Genomic DNA, 19,529 nt, shown 5'->3' on the forward strand with positions numbered 1-19,529 from the left:
GTCCAATCGTGAGAAACTTGTTTTAGACATAATGATCTTTCAAATATGTGTTTCAGATAAGGTGATATTTCATCAGCTGTTTCCTTTAATATTCTGCAAGATATTTTATCTGGACCACTAGCTTTATTAATATTTAGTTGTTTTAGTAGCTTTGCTATTCCCTTTTCTTCAATTTTGATGTCGTTAATTATATTGATGGTACTAGGTCCAATGTTTGGAAATGAAGTCATGTCTTCCTCTGTAAAAAACAGACTGAAATTGGTTGTTAAGTGCTTCTGCTTTGGATGTATCGTCTTCCTTAATTTGTCCATCTACATTGAGTGTTGATACACCACTATTCTCCTGTTTTCTTGACTCTACATATCTCCAAAACTGTTTGGTGATTCCCTGTTTAGGCGACTCAGTATTGGTTTCATCCTTAATTTCTAATAAATTGGATAAGTAATTGTTGTGTTCAACTTCTAGAAGGTTTTTTTATATTTCTTCTGATATTTTTGAATTTTACCCAGTCTAACTTTTTGGGTCTTTTTAGCTCTGTTATATAGTCGTTATTTTCTACGTAATGCTCTCTTAATATCTTTCTTGAGCCAGGGGATGTTCCATCTAGTGGTGCATGTTTATGTGGTATATGTTCGTTCATGAGTGATGTAAGTAAGGTCTTAAATGTTTCCCAACAAATTTCTATAGATTGATCATTTGTCTTTTTGATGTATTCAGGAAATTTATCCTTCGGTCTGTTCTTTATAGCTGGTATATTTCCTTTTGAGTATAAGAATGTTTTGCGTGGTTTCTTTTCCGTTAGTTTAACTTTAGTTTTGATGTCCACAATTACTGCCTCGTGGTCGCTTATTTCGCTCTCTATGATATTTTTGTTGGTGGTGAAAACTAAGTCAAGTTAATATTTTGTTGTTCAAGGTTATGTTCGTTGGTGATATTCAGAATGGTCTCATTAAACTCTAGGTTGTACTGTTGTGGTGATCGGATTGAATATGCATCTTTCCATTGTATATCAGGGATGTTAAAAACTCCAGTTAGTACTATATTAGGCAAGTTTTGGCTGTGGTTGAGTCTCCAAAGTGATTCGTTTAGTTTTTGTAGTAATACAGCTTCCTTGTTTGGTTGTCTATAGAAACATCCGGTGTATATAAGGTCTTTTCTCACCGCATTTAACACCTCCTTCGTGTTATAAACAATAACAAGATACAATAGCTAAAGGGGGATGACATAGTGTCCTTTTATCAGTACACAAGTTGTTTACACAACGAATAGTTGATGCAATAATTGTGTATCAAGAGGTAACCAATGTTTATAAGAAGGTTTAATTAGTTATCAAATATTTAACTTCAAAAGTGGGGTAATGTGAATCAGAAAAGGTTTTTCCATGTTTTCAATCACATTATTCTTGAAAATTTGACACTTTATTGAAGGTTTTGGTAAATCTTTGTCATCAGCAAATTGAGGTTCCGAATATATATATGTTCTCATGAAAAAAAACATGGTTTAACAATACCATAACAATCCTTTTTTTCTTGAAGTTGCATGGTCGTTCCCTTATTTGACAATTTACATTTTAATATATTTAAAAAAAATAAACACACAAAGTGTCATCTACATTTAAAAACGTACTAAGACATATACATTTTGTACATAAGTGTATTCAATATTAATAAATAGTTATTTCTACATGTATACACAGTGTTCAACTGTGGACGGTATGGAGGTTGAATTACGTAGTACACAAATGATGATAATTGAAAGACACAGATCACGAAAGCTTTAAGTTTCAATAAAAACCAATGTCATTAAGACATTGCAATCTAGATAACATGATATGTATCAACAATTTACGGTCATAAGGTAGATCGTAATATGATCGAAGTACCTATAGCTATATTTAGTTTTAGGTTTGATATACGTGTGACAAAATCAATTGTAGCGGTTCTTCAAAGTTCCTTTCAAGTGAGTATCAAATATACAACATTTCATTACTAGATGTATAATTATGTATTGAAAAAATATTTATTTCAGAATTTAAGAAATATGGCATTGGTAAGAGGAAATAATTATATGTTGCATACATACAACCTTGCAGTAATTATGCAATGTATTACGATCGTTTTAAGTATTGTATTTTTCTTGTGTGTATACATATATCATCTTAGTATTTCAAATCGTCAGGATTTTTCTTTTAGCAAAATAGTTTTTTTATATAATATATAATTGCAACTGCCGAACAAGTTAACTGGCAAACAATCAATATTAATCATTTCGACTCTTATAAATAATGCATACGAATAATGCTATCATACTTCGAAACACGTGAACATATTCGTGTGACCATTCTAGTCACTATATGTCAGGGTTCTGTCTGCTCTCTAGTTACTTTTACATCTTGTTAAGGATGGATTTGAGTGAGGAGAAACTCAAGGAACTGAGAAAAACCTTGACACGGATTCCATTACCAGAGTTCAAAGGAATACGATTCCCGGCTACCATGCCAATCAGAAAAAAAGGAGTCGAGAAAGTTTTACAAGACGTAAGAGAAATTCACTCCAGAGAATCAGATATTATGATCTGCACATATCCAAAATCAGGTAATATTCGTATGATAGACTTTGTAAATAAAAATGAGCAAACATGATATTAATCGCTAGTCAAGAATCAAATTTCGAAAGAAAAAAAAAAGAAACACATTTGCTCTCTCGCTATCCTTTTCCTTTTAGGGGATTAACTAGAAATTTATTTTGATGTGGCCGCCCAGATATTGTTAAAACACTATATTTTTGATTCATCATTATAAATTAGGAACAAATTGTCGACGATTTCGTGGTACAGGAGAATCTTGAATATAAATTATCAGCAAATTGCAAATAGTCTATATGGTAGTATGCGGACTACGTTTAAACAAGAGATCAATATACAGTTAGTACAATTGTTTTGCGATCTTTAAAAATTTATACTCACATAACAATTTAAATCATCCTTTACATGACTTAAGAAAATAGCTTTTAATTATAAGACATTTTCCCGACAATCTGAAATTCACATACTCTTCTAGTAATTGTGTATCATTAACATGTAAGTTTCCGTCCACGTCGACACTAAGTTACTGTTAGATTTATTTCTGTTAGTGTAATTCGAATTGAATTTGAATATTACATGTACCCGTTATAATAGATGTTATTTTTGTTGTAATCTTCCAAAGGAACGCATTGGGTCAACGAAGTTACCAATATGTTAGTTAAAAAAACAGAACTCGATAACAGCAGCAAAGTTTCAACGATGTTGGAAGTTATTCATGATCTCTCAGTCCTAGATGCACTACCATCACCAAGGTTACTTAATACACATCTCTCATTAAAATATCTACCAAAGAAGCACATCAAAAATAGATGCAAGATTATTCAAATGATTAGAAACCCAAAAGATGTCTGTGTCTCGTTTTACTACCATGCAAAGAGTGACCCTTTGCTTGATTTTACTGGATCGTGGGATGATTTTTTCGAAATGTGGATGTCAGACAAATATAAGTTAGCAAACAACATTATACGAATTAACCATTTATTAGGGCATTCATTTAAATCATCCCTATATTCACACTGATAAGAAAAGATTTATAATATCATTTTGATTTTGTGTTATGAAATAAGATTGATTGATTTATTGTTGGTTCAACAACATTTTTAGTAAAGAATATCAATATCAACAATGAACACCTCTCTAAATAGTATGTCAAGCTGACAAAAAATGCGGCGAAAAAGGAAAGAATCAAATCATATTGAACAAATACTATCAAAAATTGATTAGTTTAAAAATAAAAACAACACTTCGATATACCCTTTGAAAAGCACCCGTTAAGTCTGTTTGACAGTCTATTGACATTCTAGTTTTGGTCTCACTCAAGTTATCGCTGTCTATCCATTCGCACTTGTTTTTGTTTAAAGTATTTTATTTCATTTTCTCATTCCAACTTGAGATTTTGTTCGATTCTTATAGTAATTTAATTGTTTTAACTCTGTTTTCACTTGCAGGTCCATATGGATCATGGTATAATTACGAAAGAGAAATGGAACAAGCAGAGAAAGATTTTCCTGGCATAATATTTACATGCTACTTCGGAGAAATGAAAAAGGATGCTTTGGCATAAAGCAATATTTTTTACTAGGTGTATTTTTTATTAAAAAAACGAAAATATACAACACGATTGGTGCCTCGTGTTTGAGAGAATCTGTTTACAAATCCAGGACACCTGAGATCACAGCCAGTGTTTTAGTTGAGATGATGTTGCGTAGTCTTCAAGTTTCTGTGTAATTTTAAGATTTTGTACTGTTGTCTTTTTACCGTGGCAATGTCAGCTAATTTTCGACCGGATTTTTAATGTCCATTATGTATCCTTCTTCTACCTTTTATGGTTATTTTCATAAAATCCAGGTACTGCTGCTATTATCCATGACATGTTTTGTTAGATCTCAACCCTCCATTTATAGAATATTATTTATATTATTCGACAGGCAGAACATGAACTTTTAAGGAAGGTAGATTTTTTTATATTGTGTTAGCTATAATGACATTTCGTTTTATTATTTTAAGAATAGTAAAGGAGAGATACAGAGATTGGCTAATTTCTTAGGAATACCGTGTAACGATAAGACAATAACAAATATCGCCGAAACAACGTCCTTTGATAACATGCAGCAAAATAAACTAGATATCACGAAAGTAGTTTTTGGGAAAGGATTCATATATAGAAAAGGTAAGATAACTTAGATACAATACACTGTGTACAGTGAAAAAAACTTTTAATTCAATTTCAAAATACCTTCAGATTTTCCTTTTTTGTCCTGAGCACAATACCTACTAAAACTGTTATTGATATGTGGAAGATATAGGAAGCATTTATAGGGACTAGTGACGTCTGCAGCTATACATTAAGTAAACCAAATATCATAAGCAGTTTGTTAAACCATGTTTGTGGGAAAAGGTTGATCATGAAAATGTAGGGAATCACTGAAGTATGGCTTGAGCAGGTTCTAAATCCCAAATCATGGCAGTCAATGCTCCCCAGTTATTAAAAAACAAACAAAATAGGTACGTTTATTACAGATCACAGATTTCAGTTTAAAGACCTGCCGAATTATAATATTAACCGGGTTTGTAATAACATAAGTGACACGACGGGTGGCACATGTGGAGAAGGATATGCTTACCCTTCCGGAGCATCTGTACATAAGATCATCCGTAGTTTTTGGTGGGGTTCGGGTTGTTTTATCTTTTGTTTCCTCTCTTGAGTGTTGTGTTGTTTTTTTTAGCCATGGAGTTGTCAGCTTATTTTCGATCTTTAAGTTTATTTTTAGGTTATTGAGTAATATGACATCACCGATTCCGAACATGAAGCTTAAAAACATAAACAATGCCTTATAATTTTGTCTTTATTTGAAAAGTAATTGTATCAGTTATATGATCCATATCAAATTGATGAATATAAAAAAATGTAGTATGAGTGCCAATGAGACAACTGTCCAATCAAGTTACAATTTGTATGTATATTATTACACTAAAAAGGTCAAAGGACGGTCTTCAACACGGAGCCTTGACTCATATCGGATACCCAGGTAGAACGGGCCCCAACAATCATTAGTATACAACCATTCAAACGACAAAACCAACGGTCTATGATTTATAGAAACTTCCAACACATCAATAAACGGCAGGCAAGCATTTGTCATCTGGGTATCCAAGTCAATATTTGAAGGCGGACTATTTGCCAAAGTGTAAATCCACATTTCGTTTCTTACGGAACATGCCATTCAAAAATATTCATTCTTATGTAGCAAGGGTGCACACGCTGAAATGTCTCGTCTTCTTCACTAACCATTGCTATAATGTTGATAGTCCTAAGTATAAAGCTTAAATACAACTGTCATATACACTTAACATTAACCAAGAAAACTAAATATTGACCTATAATTATTAAAATCAGGTCAGGGTCAGATGAACCATGCCAGACAGGCATGTACAGCTAACAATTCTTACATACAACAAATTTAGTCGATCTACTACTTATAGCTTAAAAAAACAGACCAAAACACAAAAACTTAACACTAAGCAATGAACCGTGAACATGAGGTCAAGGCAAAATAAAACCGGCGCGATTGACATAGATCATACACTATTTCAAAACACCAAATACAGTTGACCAATTGCATATGGTATTAGAAAAAATATCAAAACTCAAAAACTTAACTTTGACCACTGAACCATAAAAATGAGATCAAGGTCAGATTACATCTACCAGCTAGACATATACACCTTACAAACATTCCATACAACAAATATAGTAGTTCTATTGCATACAGTATAAGGAAAACAGACCAAAACACAAAAACTTAACTATAAACGCTTAAACATGAAAATGAGGTCAAGGTTAGATGACATCTGCCATGAGGAACTTTCAAGGTACACACATACCAAATATAGACATACCACATATAGTTTTCATATTACTTATAATAAGAGAGAATTGAACATTACAAAATGTTTTTTTTTCAAGTAGTCACTGAACCATGAAAATGAGGTCAAGGACATTGAACACGTGACTGACGGAGACTTCGCTTTAAGGAAGTGAACTAACGCCGCCGCCGATCACTTTCCCTATGTCGAGCTTTCTGCGACAAAAGTCTACATATATGTAAGACAGCTACATATGTCAAAACTATGTACTTGCACACACGTCAAAACTGTGAAACTGCTAATGTGATTATTATATCAAAGTTTTGTTTTGATAAAGCCAAAACATATGTACACAGATAAATATTTTCAAATATCTAGAAATAAGTCAAATTTACTAATCTATTCTCTATATTAAATTACGCAGAAATAAAGATGGATTGCATGCATTTGACTTTTTGTTTGCATACTCTAACCTTTGCTAAGACCAGTTCATCTAATATCATCAAACTATTTATTTCGATTCCAGCAACTTATTGGAAAACAATCTTCCCAAGTAAAATTTTTACGACATACAATTAAAAAAAAAGAAGACAAAGACAAAGGGATCATTTTCATAAAAAGTATTGATATGATCATTTGTTCCAATAAATCTATTTCAGGGAAAATAGGAGACTGGAAAAATCATTTTACAGTTGCACAAAATAAACGGTTTGATGTGCAGTACACAGAAAGATGTATAGACAGTTCACACAACATTTCTTTTGAATAAAGTATCATCTTCAAGAAAGAAAAATTGTAACGACTTTTATTTGCATTATAAAGGTGTTTTATTTCAAATGAGAGAACTATTCACACATACGTAACGCCACAGATGTCTTATATGGAACTCAGTTATTACATTATATTGTTTTATCATAACTTAATGATATTTTGTCTTTACATATATGGTACTGACTTTGCATAATGATGTTTTGATATAACTCAATATGGAATAGTCATAATTTAATGATGTTTCGATATTACACGACATAGTTTCGTATTGACTTGATATAGTTTTTTTCATTATTTTATATGTTTTATCATTACTCAATGTGGTTCCACAATTATTTAATATGGTTGCGCCATTAGGCAATCTGGTTTACCATTATTTGATGCGTATGTGACTTAACGTAATGTAGTTGTTTCATTACATGATCTGGTTTAGTTATGTCGTAAAAAAAGATTGCTATTTTTTATATGACTTTAACATTGTATAATTATGTTACAAAATTTGATGATTTAACACTTCATGATGTGTTTGTTTCATTAATTGATGTGGTACTTTCAATCTTTGCTGCTTTTCATTGAGGTTAACTATTAAGCTATCAAGTAGCTTTGCGGTTTTTTAAAAATAACAAAATCAATTTTGGTTGCCAGTTTCATTGATGTTGATTAAAAAGTACACCATTCCATATACTTTTGTTTTAAACATAATTAATGTTGCCAATAATAAACAAGTTCCTGATTGAATTTTTACCTGTTGCCTAATCTTAACGTCCCCGTTCCAACTTATTTGGGACTTGGGTTAGAAATCACAAACTTTGTCAGTTTAAAGTTTAACACTACTAAATTCAATCGTTTACCCCAACATTATCTACAAATAGTTACTGTTTGTGCTTAGAACTACGTACAAGAGCGGAATGAAACAGAAAGATTTTTTAATCAGTGATAAATGTGTACCAGAATCAGAATCAGCGTGAAATAATCAAATGTCAATGTACCAAAATTAAAGAACCAAGGCTGAAAACAAAGTGCATGGACTTGAATTCTTTCACAGACTAGCGATTTGGCACTTGTGTTCTAGTAATAACTTAATATAGAAAACTATTATTTATACGACTTATAAATAGTCACACTACAAACCCAAAAATATCCGTCATTAGAGGTCCTAGCTCTTCTCTATGTAGTTTAGTTAAAAACCATACACGAAGCAACCGTCTCTCTGTTTTGACGTTTAACATTAAGACGACATAGAGAATATGTCAGGGTAATAACTACTGGACCAAAGTGCATTCAACAGTCAAAGGTTACCAATGGGTCTTCAACGCAGCGAGAAAATCCCGTTCATGGATTGGTCCTCTGCTTTTTCCAAAAGTAAATTCTCTACTAGTGTAGTGAAAATGGACGTGAAACTTTACCTAAAACATATCCATAAACAAGAAGTGTAAAAACAAACATACACGATTAATAAAGGCCAGAAGCCCCTGACTTGGGACAGGCGACTACATTCAGCGGAACTAAACATGTTCTGTGATATCGCAAACCTCCCAGTTCATAAGAGGTATACTAAAACTGAGAATTACCCAGTTCTGTACTAATGTTTCCAAAGGTGGAATGCGAGAGTATAAACATGATAACTTTTATCAAAAGATTGGTAGATTTTGTGTATTTTACGTACACCTTACACCTAGAAATTGACAATAAGGTTCGTTTGAAAACTCTGTTTTTTAATGTGAATGTCGTGTTTGGTTATAAAATAAGAAGAAATAAAAAAAAGAAAAACAATATAAGCAAACTAATGTGTAATGTTGAGGTACTAAACAAAGCATAGGCAGTGGAATACATTTTGCTTGATTTTGGGAAATATGATGATTGCTCACCATTGAAAAATTTCGTTTCCCTCGGAAAAAAACAACGTGAAATTTAGATATCTTTGGAAAACAAGTCTTCATATTTTTTCCCGCTTATTTTTATCTTTCGCTATTTTGTTGTTTTAACAATGTCGCTAATGTTTTATTGTATATGATATCAAAAAGTTATTGCACTTTTGAAACTGATCCTGTTTAACCGAACACTTTATTTTGTAAGAGTAATTCCCCTGAACACTATTTTTTTCAAAACAGTAAAAGATTACCACAAATGTATTTTACCAACTTGTTCGTTAAATCCTCAGGATGCTTTGATTTGTTTTGAACAAAGTAATATAGTTTCCACATGAGAGTAACTTCCCCTTTTGTATTTGAATAAAACTATGCATGTTAAACTGGTGAACCAATAGAAATAGAGACATAGGGTATTTTGATTTAATATCCTCATTCCAAAACAAAAAGAAAATAAGGTTAAGGTTAAAGGTCAAGGTCATATTCTAATTTTTTTTTGATAATTTTCACTTCTTTTCAAACACCGTATAAGATATCGATAACATGTTTTTTTTCTAAATTGATAGTCGCGACATGTCGTAACACATACATTTTGAGTTGATTGGGTAAGTTGGCAATTAACGGGAGTTTTCTCTCATCCATTATTTATTATTACATGTATGATAATATGATTTCAACCATATATACTAAAGATCTATAATCTTCTAATTTGAAGCCCTTAGTTTGTGACCTGGAAATTTATATCAGGGTCATAGGTACATTTCACGTTCTTTATTTTGACATTTGCTTAAATTCATATTTATACATGATAAAGTCATAGGACTTTTTGCATTAGGTTGCAAGCAACTTATTCCTGGAAGCGCCAACCGGAAGTGACTTTGTGTACACCGGAAGTTACTTTTTTTGTACTTATTTAATGCAAAAATAAACTTGACCATATGTTTTGAGTTTCAGTGTCAAGCAAACTATCAAATACTTGAAGTAACATTTTTTAAACCGTAAGTTACAAGTTGTATTCCTTATTCCAAATAAAAGTGTATAGAATTCACATATAGTTTTGAAATCTGCATATGATAAGCTATAATTTGAAACTGGAAATGACATTTAAAACTGAATTTTCATATTTGTGTATCAAAACATATCGTTTCGGGTGGAAAGACCTTCAATTGTTCTTTGAACAATTAGTATTTAATTTTATAAAACGTTACATAAAATGAGATTTCTTTATTGGTAAACTTGAGGATAATACGATCTTTGTTTGTCAACTTTGATCTCTTGATAGCAACTTAACATCACTATCTCAAAATAATAGTATACTCTTATTTTAAATAAAAAAAAACTAAAAAAATGAATTTAACTTGTGTCTATAAGCAAAAAGACAATACTCAAAGAAAACTTTAAATATTACAGTGAAAATGGTGATATTATCAATATTATATTTCACATATTACCGTGATTCGACATGTGATGATATGTACATATCCAAAACAGGTAATACCAGTATTATGTTTCTATTCAGAATAAAGGATAATGAAGGTCTTGAAGATTGTTGCCAAAAGTATTAAAAAAAAAGCTTCCACACCAACAAAAAAAAGGGACAGAAAGTGAAAAAAGAATAATCAAGTGCTACAATATGGAAAATAATAAACATAGGAAAACTCAATATATACATTAGAAAACAGATTTCAGAAATGAACATCCTCGATTTAGACACCTACGTATTTTTTAACTTCACATTTTAATTTGAGCTATGCTATTTAACAAAGAAAATTTGTAGTATTATTATAACTAAATGGAACAGAACGAATGGAAAATAAATGTCATACTTCTGACTCGGTACCAGCATTTTGCTATTTTAGAGCTAGCTAAAACTGTCACTTGTGTTAGAGTAATTAAAAAAGTTCCGTTATATTGTAAAAATAAGGGGAGAAAAACCTACAGACATAATACGTTAACGTTAAAAACGTATGATCCAGCAGCCTGAAAACTGCGCAAACTTATACCACAGACCTACAACACAACTGACTTATAAAATGAAATTCACAAATACAAAGCCTAAATAGTAATCAAAGGCATTTGGCTTAAAATTTATTACACACCACATGCGCGTTTCGTCTACATAAGATGCATCAGTGACGCCTAGCTCAAAATTGTTAGAAGGCTAACAAGTATAAAATTGAAAAGCATTGATGACCCAACATTTAAAAACGGTTGTGCCAAAAAGGACTTAGATAATCTATGCCTAGGATAAAAAAAAAATTAGTACATCAGATAATTCATTTATATTATCTTGTTTTTATAAGATATCTTACTTTATAAGACTCTTTTATGCTTTAATAGATATGTATAAAAGTTCGTCAGATATTTTTTAAAGAGTATACAATATACAATTTTCATGTCATTTTATTGTATTTCAAATAGTTGACATGAGTTATTTCACGTTGAAAACGGTGAGGATGTTTTGCAATCTCTACTATTCAGAAAAAATATCGTCAATTTTCAATTCAAGATGGCAGCCGTGAAGGAAATAAAACAAGTTGGCTACCCCTCTTAAATGATAAAGTATTCCTTAAAGAATATCTGTGTCAGATCTGATTGTATCACCATTTGCATGATTTTGTCAAACTTCGGTACTAAGCCGCCCCACTTATATTTAATAAAGATAATAAGATATCCAATATACCTCATAAGGCATCTTGTATACATAAAAATAGATAATAAAACGTCTTGCCATAAGTACGAATACAAATTTGTAATTATGTTTTTTTAATTCAAGGAACGCATTAGATCTTTGAAATCAGTAATATGTTGATTCGAAACAAGACAGAATTGGACAATATATGCAAAGGTTCGATGATGATAGAATGTGTTCCTGATTTTACTGTTCTAGATAAACTGGCATCACCAAGGCTCATAAACTCTCATCGCTTATTTAAATATCTACCAATGAAACATATTGAAAATGGATGCAAGATCATTCACCTGATTAGAAACCCAAAGGATGTTAGTGTTTCCCTTTATCATCAGTATACGACACATCCGTTTGCAGACTTTACAGGATCCTGGGATGCTTGTTTTGAGATATGGATGTCTGGAAAATGCAAGTAACTAACAAAGTAATTTACAGGAATATTGGACGTCGATATAGATTAATATAGCTATTGTCCATATAATACAAGACAAAACAGCTGATCACAATGTTGACTAAAAAAATATGTAAATGCAATAATGTGACTTTACTAGTACTTGTTCAACTGTTTGGATCACCGTGTCATTATATGTTCATTGTAATATTTAAAATAGAAAATGATTAAAATAGACCACGCTTTTCATTAGATCGACATGCTAAGACAGATTTTTAACGTACGTTAGCTCACAAGATTACTGTCGTCGGGAATACATAGAACCCTACCCGGACACATTGTTCTTAGATTTATACGATATTCCCGTGCTTGCATTTCCTATCATGATTTTCTTGATAGAGGGTTACTGCTAACAAGGAAGCTATTAAACCAAGAGTTCCAAATGGTGATGTTGAAATCATCCCTTCGTAAATTTTACGGACGCCATCACGAGTTGGTTGACCGTTATGGAATAACCGTTTCACAAATGATATCGGATATGTTCCTTACGTCGTAACTACAATCCCCTTCCCTTTCATGAATTTGACCTACCGAATTAGACTTTTTTACCGGATTTGTAATCACATAAGCAACACGACGGTTGCCCCATGTGGAGCAGGATCTGCTTACCCTTCGGGAGCACCTGGCATTACCCCTAGTTTTTGGTTGGGTTCGTGTTGTTTATTCTTTAGTTTTCTATGTTGTGTCATGTGTACTATTGTTTTTCTGTTTGTCTTTTTCATTTTTAGCCATGGCGTTGTCAGTTTGTTTTAGATTTACGAGTTTGACTGTCCCTTTGGTATCTTTGGTCCCTCTTTTAATTCGCCAGTCTGAGTCTTGTAGATTTGGGTGTTAAATCCTCCTCCCTAAAACATGTTCTCGCTTTTAACTCCCTTTGATGGTCTCGTTGTGTTTTTTTATATAATGTCAGAGACTCGTTGTTCAGTCAATTACAATGCCAGGAGGTATAAATTATAAGCCTGGTATACAATCAGGTAGCTTGATATGTTGTGTCATGTGTACTATTGTTTGTCTGTTTTTACATTTTCATTTTTAGCCATAGCGTTGTCAGTTTTGTTTTTATTTTTTATGAGTTTGACTGTCCTTCTGGTATCTTTCGTCCCTCTTTTGATTACATTGCATACTTTTATCAGGACGAGCACATGTAGATGAAATTCCAATATAAACTGTGTTTTGCTCATGACTTTGTTGGATTAATGTTAGCTAGTTTTCAAGATAGCAGTACACAGGAAAATAAAATCCATTGATACTGTACATACAAACTGAACAAAACACATAATATTATAAGTCTTTATTTTATTGTATACGATCGAGAAGAATAAATGTAAATAAGAACCCACACAATGTTTATTCCAGTTATGATTAATTTGCATCGACGTTATTGTTCTATACTTGCATATGAAAAAGAGGCAAACGTTACAAACAGGAATATGAATAAGTCGAAACCGAACAAATAACACCATGGTTAAAAAAAGATCAACAGACAATAATCAGAAAAATTACAAAATCAAAAACTGGCGGTAATCTCAAATGCTCTTGAAGGGTAAGCTGATCCTGCTTCAGAAGTGGCACCCGTCGTGTTGCTCATGTTAATAAAAACACGGAAATACGTCTTAATCGGTATGTCACATTCTGACGAACTGACGTGATGCCGTCCTTAAGATTTACGAAGGAATGATAACCAAGTGAATTTAAGATTAAGGATACTACTGATTATGAAAGAACTGCTCTATACTTTACTATTTTCTTCAACATTGCCACGGATTGACGACTTTCCTTTAAACTTAAAAAATACGTCATTATTTGCGTTGTCTTTTGTTTTTCTGCTGTGGAATAAGAGTCGCTCATTTTCAAGTGTTTGTATAATGCGGTGTGCCTTTTTGTCTTTTTCGTGGTTTTTTTTTTTGGTGCTGGAGTTTTTTATTTATTTTCGACTTAGGCTTTGGAATACAACTTTAGTACCTTTTGCCTCTTTTGATCCTTCCATAGTTACAAAAGGTCATTCCGTGCTTCATTCTATACATTTTTATGGTTTAATGCATTCAATGATGCTTTTTTTGGTTCAGTCTTTTTTGTTTTATCCTATTGTTATGTGTCCTTTTTGTTATTTGTAGGCTTCTATGGATCTTGGTACATTTATGAGAAGGAAATGGATAGAGCAGAGAAACTCTATCCTGACATGATATTAACTTGCTTTTATGAGAAAATGAAAAAGGTTTCTATGTTAATATTCTAATTCTCTGTAACATATACTATACAACAGGTTCAAACAAATACTTATACCTTACAGTTGACGCTTGATTTCCAAAACTTCTGAGGAAAGTATTTGAAATAGACTGTATGTATATGTAGGACTCGAATCCATCGCGGGTTCCAATTATATTGATGAGATTCCTTAATTACGCTAAATATGACGTCATACCATTCCATATCTATGGCAGACTTTTCAAACTCGTATCATTGTCCAAAGCTAATGATAAGGCCGGTAAAATGGACCTTTCATAATATTAATCAACTTGTGATGGCGTACTATTGTCTAAGTTTGGAAGTGATATGTACTTTAACAAACGTTATGAGCGAAAAGATGAGGCCCTGGATATTAAGCATTTCCTTTTCTGTTATTTTATCAACTAGTCAACATAAAAGTCTATTAACAAATTAAAATGAAATTTGAATTATAAGAATCAAACAATTTGCCTGTTTCGTTGTATTAACTTGGGCGTTAAGAAATCTTTTTCAGTTGAATCTTGCGATTTCAGCCCCCCTTTTTGTCAATTGCCGAAGCTATAATAGTAACTTTAATTTCTTTCTTATTGTCCATGTTTTAATTTAACAATATCTAGTGAATACATTTTTCAAACATACTTGAACATTTTATCATGAGGCTTTGAAAGATTTAAACTTTTTGCCATATGAATTAAAGAGCAACACAATTTCTTATCTAGTCGGAAATGGACAGTACCGATTTAAATAGGATTTTTTTTTAATTCTATTTTATAGATGGGCTTTAATATTGAAGTCAATGTCATCGTACATCTAATTTTTTAACCTAATAAGTATAAAGTCTTCCAAAGTCATGATTTCTTAAATCTATAGTATTGCATATTTTTAGAATGTAATCTAATATAAAGAAGAAGTTGTGGTATGATTCAATGAGACAACTGTCCACGAGAGACCAAAATGACACATAAATTAACAACTAAAGGCCACCGCACGTCCTTCAATAATGAGCAAAGCCCATAACGAATAGTCAGCTATAACAGGCCCCAAAATGTCAATGTTAAACAATTCAAACGAGAAAAATAACGGCCTAAAGGCTACCATATTGGAAATAAGCCGTATGACTTTCATTGTTTATCCTGGTTAATTATCAGCAAATGTACATGTGTTTCTCCTCAAAAACTATTATCTTCTGAAAGCAGTTGTTCTTTTATGCATCCCGGGATTATCACGGTACATCCTATATTGTCCGTGCTCTGGACAAAGGGCACATATTGCCGTAAACAATCAAGAGGAAACGCTAAAAGTGTCTTCCTGTGCATTTGGTTGTAAACCTCTTGTTTATTCCCATGTTATACGACATGATTCTATTGTGACGCTTTAGTTGACATATTTCAAAACCTACTATATATGGTGAGAAAGAAATCAACTGCTACATATTTGTGATTTGTATGGCTTTTTGACGTCATCTTTGCCTTATATTTGAAACATACTATAAAAATCTGAAAACCCTAATAGAGTCAAACATATGTGCAACAAAATGTCAAAAAATTACTTATTAAACAATTTTTCATAAAGGTATCATAACAACAACAAAAATGGACGTTGTGTGTACTAACGACGCGTATCTGAGATTGAAAAACAGACATTTGCGATTGTCAAATCGAAATTCTAATACATATTTATGTAACATTTTTTTCATTGGCTAAAAGATACCGTCAAATCTTCAGTTGAACAGTTTTAACTAAGGAGTGACCCGCCATTTTGAACTCATGGACTAAGAAATGTTCAATTACTATACTAATTTCGAAAATAACACAACACCTACCTACAAATCACCGTGTTTATGTAATTTCATATCAAACTGAATCGTAAAAGAAACGAAATAACCTTCAGTTTGTGAATTTGAATTAAATCACATCAAAAACTTCGATTAGTAGGTTGTTGTTGCTTAATTTTCGATAATAGTTGTTGATCCTTTAATTCAAACTGGCGGGTCCGTCCTTTGTTACGACTGGTAAACTGTGGAATTGACGGTTACTTTTAGCCAATGCAAAAAAATATTGTTGCATACACATTGCATTAAAATTGACAATAAGTTTTTCGTTAATACATGTAGTCATAATTAGGATTGTAATGTTTCAACGTCTTCTTCAGACTAACATAGTTTCACTATTGAAGAGTTTAAATTTCTTTTATAGACAATGAGTACCTTTTATTTCCTTTAAGGAATAACTGTATAATTTGTTTCTGTCCATGACGAAATAAAAAATGTGATGCACACTGAATAATTCGCGTAGCGGATTATTTTAAAGTCTGCACCAATCTTTTTGTGTTATTTCGAATGGGCAGAAAGTATATTATAGTCATTTCTTATTATTTAATTCTAATTCCATTTTAAACCGAAATAAATCATGAAAAAACGTTGATGACTTCAAGGTCACATTACAAAATTATTTCTATAAGATGATGAACAAAACCACGTCATCCAATCAAAAGACGCGTTATATCCAAAAGTAAATTCTAAAATGCATATCAAAATGATTGTTGGTTTGAGGAATACAAAACATGTAGAACATATAGACAACAGTAGTACACCGCTGTTTCGAAACTCATAAATCGATAGAGGAAAAAAAACAAATCCGGGTTTATACACACTAAAACTAAGGAAAACGCATCAAATAAACGAGGAGAATAACGAAACAACAGAAACACACCAATAAAATGTTACACACACAGAAACGAACTATAATATCACAATTGCCATTTTCCTGACATGGTACAGGACATTTTAAGAAAAAAATGGTGTGTTGAACCTGTTTTTGTGGCGTGAAAACCTCCCGCTTTTATGGCATTGATATATATAAAATTAAAATGACAACATTATATGACAACACTGTAACATCCTTAAAAAGACAGAAGCTGAAGGGTTTTGGAAATGTCAATTTTGATCGTAGTTATGTTTCTTTCAATAAAGGATACCAAAAGAGAGATAAAGAGATTGGCTGATTTCTTAGGAATACAATGTACAGAATCAACGATAAAAAACATCGCTGACACAACATCTTTTCAGAATATGTAACAACATAAGAGAGATTCTAGAGGCTCAATTTATCGGAAGGGTAATGAATTTCTTATAGTACACAAATTTTGTAGTAACTCATATACCTTATTTTGTTTATAAAACTACGCGTACTTAGCTATTGCTTGTCCGCAAAATGAGGTTTTTCTGTATGCAATGTAAACTTCTACAAAAAATATATCAGATTGATGGTAGAATGTTGATAAAAACTGAAACGTGACGTAGAATAAAAGAATATATTGAAGCTGTAAACATGGTAAACTACTCATTAACAGTGCCACATCAGGAACATTGGAATATTCCAGTCGTTTAAAATGTTTGAGCTTTTGATTTTCTCATTTGATTATAGATTTTACATATAAATTTTTTCTCAGAGTTCAGTGCATTTGTGATTTTACTTTTAAAATTGTACAAGACTAAGTATACATTTATACAACGTATATTAAAACTATATCTTATTTATGATGTTGTGTAACCTTAAATACTTTTAATATAGATGGCATAAGTTTTGCTGTGCTGGATATACAAATATATCCAGTCTGATTTGGGACATTATATTATGTCTATCAAAAACATTGCGTTGTTTTATCGACAAACAAGAGTTTTAAGTATGGCAGCTGACCAGGTTGATTGTCTAGGCAAGATGTTGATACAAAGCTACATCAGTTATATTTAACATATGTAACATTGCCATAAAACGAACACTGATGTACGTAGATGAAACTAACTTTATGTGTGTGTCATTAAATAGCACAACATTGTATACCAACTTGTTATTTATTAAAATTCAATCTTAATTTGTGGTAATTAAAAGGTTTCTGGAATATACCTAAAATATAATAATAGAACTTACCTCCGTTTTGCTTTCAGTCTACTTAAAGATACTTTTAAATTGGAAACTTTCAATATGGCTGTTTTGTTGAATTGATAATCAACCCTCATTCCCGTGATAACAAAAGCTTTGGTATAAGGATCGAACGTCTTGAAAGAAATACCACATAATGCAGACATTCATGCAAGTAAAATATATTAAAGTATGGGTAAACGGCAATCTGTTTGACATAAAGTGCTGAAAATTGAAATTTGGCAATCGGAAAATGACATATTTTTGTTTATTATAAACAATTTAATTTGATGTCGTTTTCTATTGATTTATTTTAAAAATAGGGGTGAACATTTTTAAGTACTCGCTGATGTGTGAATTATCAAAAAACATAATATCATTAAAATATCTAGACGTGAATCTAAAATTGTACAGCCTTTTTTGAACCCATCTATCCCACTCAGGATTGAATTCGAAACCACGTATAGCAAGTACAGATTGAAACGGTCGTTATGGAAATGATTAAGAAAACAAAGACGCAAATAATAATGACATCCCTCAGTTGCTAGTGTAAATATAATCTGTCAATATATCAAGGCACAACAATTCATACTTGCTTACCTTTAATTGTCTTTATTCGTTCTCTTATTAAACATCTTAAATTATCCGAATTTGTCAAAGGCAATGAAAAGAAAACTAAACATGATTTTTGTTCTGCAATTCCTAGTCTTAACAACAATATTACTGTCCATGATAAAGACTGTAAAAAAAACGTGTCCTCTTCGTCAAAAAATTCTACAATTACTATTTTTCAGGGAAAATAGGAGACTGGCAAAATCATTTTACAGTTGCACAAAATGATCGTTTTGACGAAATGTATTCCGAGAGGTTCAAAAACAGCACATACACAATCGATTTTGAATAACACTCTTAACACCAGTGTATATTTGTGTCACTATAATCACATGAATTAGATTTGAAATGATATAAAATGGTAGAACTTTCACGTTGTTGCATTGGTACTTATGTTTACATGTTGAATTTATTTTTTAATATTTCAAAATGTCCCTTTTATAGATTAAACAAAATATATACATATTCTACATTATTTAGGTTTGTATCTTTCAACTACTAGTATGTGACTCACTTATCATCCGATAGGGAATAAAGAA

General features: G+C 31.7%; 1 protein-coding gene across 1 annotated transcript; it reads left to right on the forward strand.

Moving 5' to 3' along the window:
• Positions 1-2,401: 2,401 nt before the first annotated feature.
• LOC134684824 (sulfotransferase 1C4-like) lies at positions 2,402-19,282 on the forward strand. Its single transcript, XM_063544133.1, has 7 exons — positions 2,402-2,594; positions 3,206-3,488; positions 4,032-4,047; positions 4,591-4,753; positions 14,347-14,447; positions 17,544-17,574; positions 19,173-19,282. The coding sequence occupies exons 1-7, from the start codon at positions 2,402-2,404 to the stop codon at positions 19,280-19,282; spliced, it is 897 nt and encodes a 298-aa protein (XP_063400203.1).
• The last annotated feature ends 247 nt before the right edge of the window (positions 19,283-19,529 follow it).

Source organism: Mytilus trossulus, chromosome 9, assembly GCF_036588685.1.
Source record: "Mytilus trossulus isolate FHL-02 chromosome 9, PNRI_Mtr1.1.1.hap1, whole genome shotgun sequence".
Lineage (NCBI taxonomy): Eukaryota > Metazoa > Mollusca > Bivalvia > Mytilida > Mytilidae > Mytilus > Mytilus trossulus.